This window comes from Hipposideros armiger, unplaced genomic scaffold, assembly GCF_001890085.2.
Source record: "Hipposideros armiger isolate ML-2016 unplaced genomic scaffold, ASM189008v1 scaffold_99, whole genome shotgun sequence".
NCBI lineage: Eukaryota > Metazoa > Chordata > Mammalia > Chiroptera > Hipposideridae > Hipposideros > Hipposideros armiger.
Genome location: NW_017731449.1, coordinates 104,082 through 108,531, shown reverse-complemented (window position 1 = coordinate 108,531; position 4,450 = coordinate 104,082). Strand labels below are relative to the sequence as shown.

General features: G+C 47.7%; 1 protein-coding gene across 4 annotated transcripts in view; it reads right to left on the bottom strand.

Moving 5' to 3' along the window:
- The window catches only part of ADCK1 (aarF domain containing kinase 1), a 137,256-nt gene that overhangs the window by 32,368 nt on the left and 100,438 nt on the right, over positions 1 to 4,450 (bottom strand). For all 4 annotated transcript variants that reach the window (XM_019646266.1, XM_019646269.1, XM_019646268.1 and 1 more), the window contains one exon: positions 437 to 595. In XM_019646266.1, the coding sequence (XP_019501811.1) occupies positions 437 to 595 (159 nt within the window). The remainder of the gene's footprint in view (positions 1 to 436; positions 596 to 4,450) is intronic.

Here is a 4,450-nt window from a genome sequence, read left to right as displayed (position 1 = left end):
TGTTATATGTTATATAATGTTGTTATAGAAGTGACTGTACAGTAAACGAGCTAATATAATATACATAAAGTGTTAGGAAAGGTGCCAGGGTAGAGTAGCATGAGCTATCACCATCATCATCATCAGTGTCATTGTCCCACGCTTCATGAAGGCCGAGACCACAGCTTATAGGCTCTGGGGTAGCACTCAGTGTCTTGAAATTGTAGATCATTCAGTACCTATCTGCTTGATTGACTGACAAGCCAACAATCACATGTAACACTGCCTTCAAGGACTTTAATGTACACCACCAGGGACAAAGCATTCATCCTCAGAAAAAAAGAGTCAGGAAGATGTCCCCACTCATGTTCTGCAAAGGGGATGCTTGGGGCAGAGACCAGTCTTCCCCTGCACCTTTCCGCCAGACCACCACGTTCCACTGCCCTGCACCTCCTACCTTTAAGAAGTCAAAGTGCTTGAGCATTTGGGCCACTTTCTCTGCATTCCTCCCTTCGTTGAGGAAATCCAGCTCCAAAGGCAGGTTCTTCTTGGCTTCATCTACCAGCCACATGAACTCAAACTCTGGAAACAGTTGCTTCACAGCCAGGACAAGCACCTGAAATTTACCAAGCACCCCATCAGTCAGCCACCAAGGCTCCTTGCCCTGTTGCCTGGGTCTGGATATTGACAACTCCCCAGGCCTCCCCTGGAGTAAGGGTGAGTGGGAAACTGCTCCCCTGGGACCCAGCACTGAGGTCCAAATCCAAGATGATAAAAAACCAACGGCTGCCAGCAGTAACAACTACTGAGTGCTCCCCACGGGCCCAGTACTGGCTTAGCACTTTACTTAGTTATTCCACCTCATCTCCACAACTCTGGGAGGTACACGGTGCACACACTTATCATCTCCCCATTTTACAGATGAGGAAGTTGAGGCTCTGAGAGGTTATAGGATTTTTCTGAATTTGCCCAGCAAGGAAGCACAGAAACAGAATTTGACTAGGATCTACCCAGCCCCCAAACCCTTTCTCTTAAGCAGGTCGCTGAACTGCTACCTTTGATGCTCCCAGATTTGTGCTTCATGGTCCTATTTACAAAGGGCTGGAGGGAACTGTCACACTACAACGGCTGTTTATTCCTTAAGCGGAGTGGTTGGTACCTGCACATTTCTAATATACTTTCTCTATATTTAGTTATTAAGTTATTTTCTATATATTTTGTACACCTAAAATATTTCATGATAAAAATTACATCGAAATAAGAAAATAAGGTTAGCTAAGAGAAGAGGAGTTAAGAGATAAGGGATTTGACCACTTGGATGAAAAGCTCCAATTTTTGGCAATTTGGCCCCGCTAATGGGTTCTTGAGTGAGGACATGATGAAAAAGGTTTTAGAAGACTTATCTGGCATTTCAGTTGTCAGTTTAATGGCATAAAATTAAATGTCACTGGCAGAGAACCAGGGTTCAGTGACATCTGCAGAGCACACCCCGGCCCCTCTGCGGGAGGACCTCAGTTCTGAGGCTCCCTCACCACCAGAGCTAGATTTGAGACAGTCTCACGAGTTCACAGACAATGGCTCTGTAGTGGGTGAGCGAGGGTGACATCAGGGGCATGGGAGATTTCCAGCATTCCAGGAGGGAAACACAGTAGGCAGCTCTCCTGCTCTCCCACAAGCCCTCCTGTCAGTATTCAAAGCCAGGCCAGGGAGAACCGCTGACTGCTTCTCCCAGTAATCCTTGGTACAGACGACAATCCAAATTCTCTGAGAACACCCACCTCCACTCCTGGCTACAGCAGCAGGACAATGAGCAAGAACTAAAGAACCATGGGCCTGTTGGCACCTTCCCCAGCTGTTATGGACTAAATGCTTGTGTCTCCCCACCCCTGAATTCATATTTTGAAGCCCTAGACCCAGTGTGATGGTGTTTGGAGGTGGGGCTTTTGGGAGGTGATGAGATTTAGATGACGTCATGAAGGCGGGGCCCCAATGATGGGGTTAGTGTTCTTATAAGANGTTCTAAGGTCCCTCCCTGCCCCTTTTCCCAGCTGTCTTCCAGGTCAGTTGCCAACCTGCGTGTCCTGTCCCTTACCCAAATACACACTCTGATGCCAGATCCACAAACGCCCTGGTCATGACCGTTCAGCCTGGCTGCCCCCTGACTTCTCCCAGTCTCCCCAACACCGCATTTGCATTCAGTGCTTGTCTGAGGCTTGGAGATTTGTAGCATAGGGCTGAGGTTATTAAACCCCACTGGAAGATGCCTTACACACTGAGAGGTAAATTCTTTGCTGAGGCTTAATTACGCACAGATGTTGTGATGGGGTGCCAGTGTGCAAAAACAATCTATCTCCAGTTTTAAGAGCTGAACTGGGTTCACAGCACAAAATTCGCTTTCCACTTGTTATTTGCTTAGGCAAAATTAATTACTCAGGAGCCTTAATTCCACCATTGTCTGAGGGATGGTGTGCGGGTTTTAGAAGCAGCAGGTCAAATCGTTACATTAATTATTTACCCATTTGGCATCCTCGTTTCAAAAATTTGTGTTATTATTATTATTACATGTCTTGGTCTGGCAGATGCTAGTTGGCCCCAGCCAAGGGACGATTTTGCTGTTTCCATGGGAACAGCGGAGATGGTTCTGTTTGTCTGGCTCCTAGTTCCAGCTCTGAAGAGCACCCCTGCCGGTAAGAGGTAACAGAATGTTCTTAGACTAGCACCAGAGCTGAAGTCAGAAAATCTGGGTTGCAGCCTCTCTCCTCTGACTGCCATCTGTAAAATGGAATTATGGTTGTTGGAAGGATTCCATGTCATCATACCTGCACAGTGCTCAGTGCAGAAGAAACATTCAGTAAATACTGCCTATCATCCCTTTGTATAATCAATACGTCTCGGAAGCATCCCCCCACCCTCCTGCCCCAGCTCCACTTCCTGGGTGGAATTAAGTACTTCCTCTTGGAAATACACAGAAACACTTATCTAAGTCTCTGACATAGGATGACCAACCTGTACTATAAAAACACGCTTGTGTGTTTGTCGCCCACTGGATGGGAAGTTTTCCCAGGCAGGAGCCAACCATCCCTTACTCATGCAGTCATTCCCCACCCCCTGCCCACCCCTCCCTCCAGCAACTAGCACAGCAACAGACTCAGGAAATGCTCAATCAATGTGGGAGAAAGGAAGGAAATAAATGGGATATGAAGTGAAAGCACATTTTAAAGCATTATGCTAATTAGTAGTATTACGTGTCGGAGAGAGTCAAGTTTCATTGAGCTCATGGTGTGAACTTCAAGGCTGAGGCAGTGTCACCAGGTATAGTGTGCAGGTCTGGGTTTATAGGCACAAGACGGTCTGTACGATGGCAGCTACGAAACAGCCAGTCAAGCATATGGGACATCGAACAGGCGAACAGGCTTGACTCTCAGCTCACTCAAAGAGCTAAACTTTGCCAGTGGCTACACCTTCCACCAAAATCAGTGTGTCAAGACACTGCACTGGTCAGCACAGCTGTGGCTGTCCTCCTATGAGCCAAGCTCTAGGACTCCCCGGTGGCAGGCGTAGACACACCCTCAGTCTCCTGATCTCCTCATCAATCTGGATTGCCAAAGTAGTAACACTACCTCCATGTCTCATGATGTCTTCAGAAGCCACATGAACACAAGTTCAAAGCAAGAGACCTTCCCATTCAAGGTCCTGAGATACCCTCCCCACGAGGGCTCCTTTTTGACTGTCTGCTTTGGAACAAGCACCCAGAGCTCCTAAGGCCTCAGTGACTCCCACTCCCACATTCTCCAGGCCTCCTGAGGGGAAGAGACAGGGCTGATCTCTCCTGAAAGTGGAAAGCCAGCCTCTCTGTATAGCCTACCACAAGGGTCCGACCCCTACGCCATGAAAAGGGGCTCCTGGGTAAATGAATGCAAACCCCGCTAAGGATAAAACACGTTCGAACAGTGGTGTTGATGTGCATCTCATTCCAGCCCCTACGTGCCCCATGGGGAACATCAGGACAGTCCTCAAAGACCAGCTCCAGTGCCAACTCCTCGGCAGAGCTTTCCTTCCCTGATGGACCGTGGGGGTCCCTTCTGAATCTTCTGAGCACTCACCAGCAGAGCCTCTCACAAAGCTTTGACTTTGCCTTGCTTGACATCATTTCCCACAGTGAGTGTCTTCTATTATACAAGCAGTTCTACTCTAACACTTTGAAAACACAAATTCATTCCAATGCCAGTGACATAGTAGGGAACTATTTGATCATAGTGCAAATTTTGCATTTGGTTATGTGTTAGTTATCATCTGCGAGAAACACCGTGTGAATGCAGAAAATCACATCCAGCGGAACCACGTCACTTAGGAATACACAAAATGCACACACCTCACCACGTGGGTCAGGAGTCACGCCCACCCACATCTGGTATCACGACTTTCCATCCAATTGCAAATGGCCCTCCTTCCAGCACTTCACAATAACTCA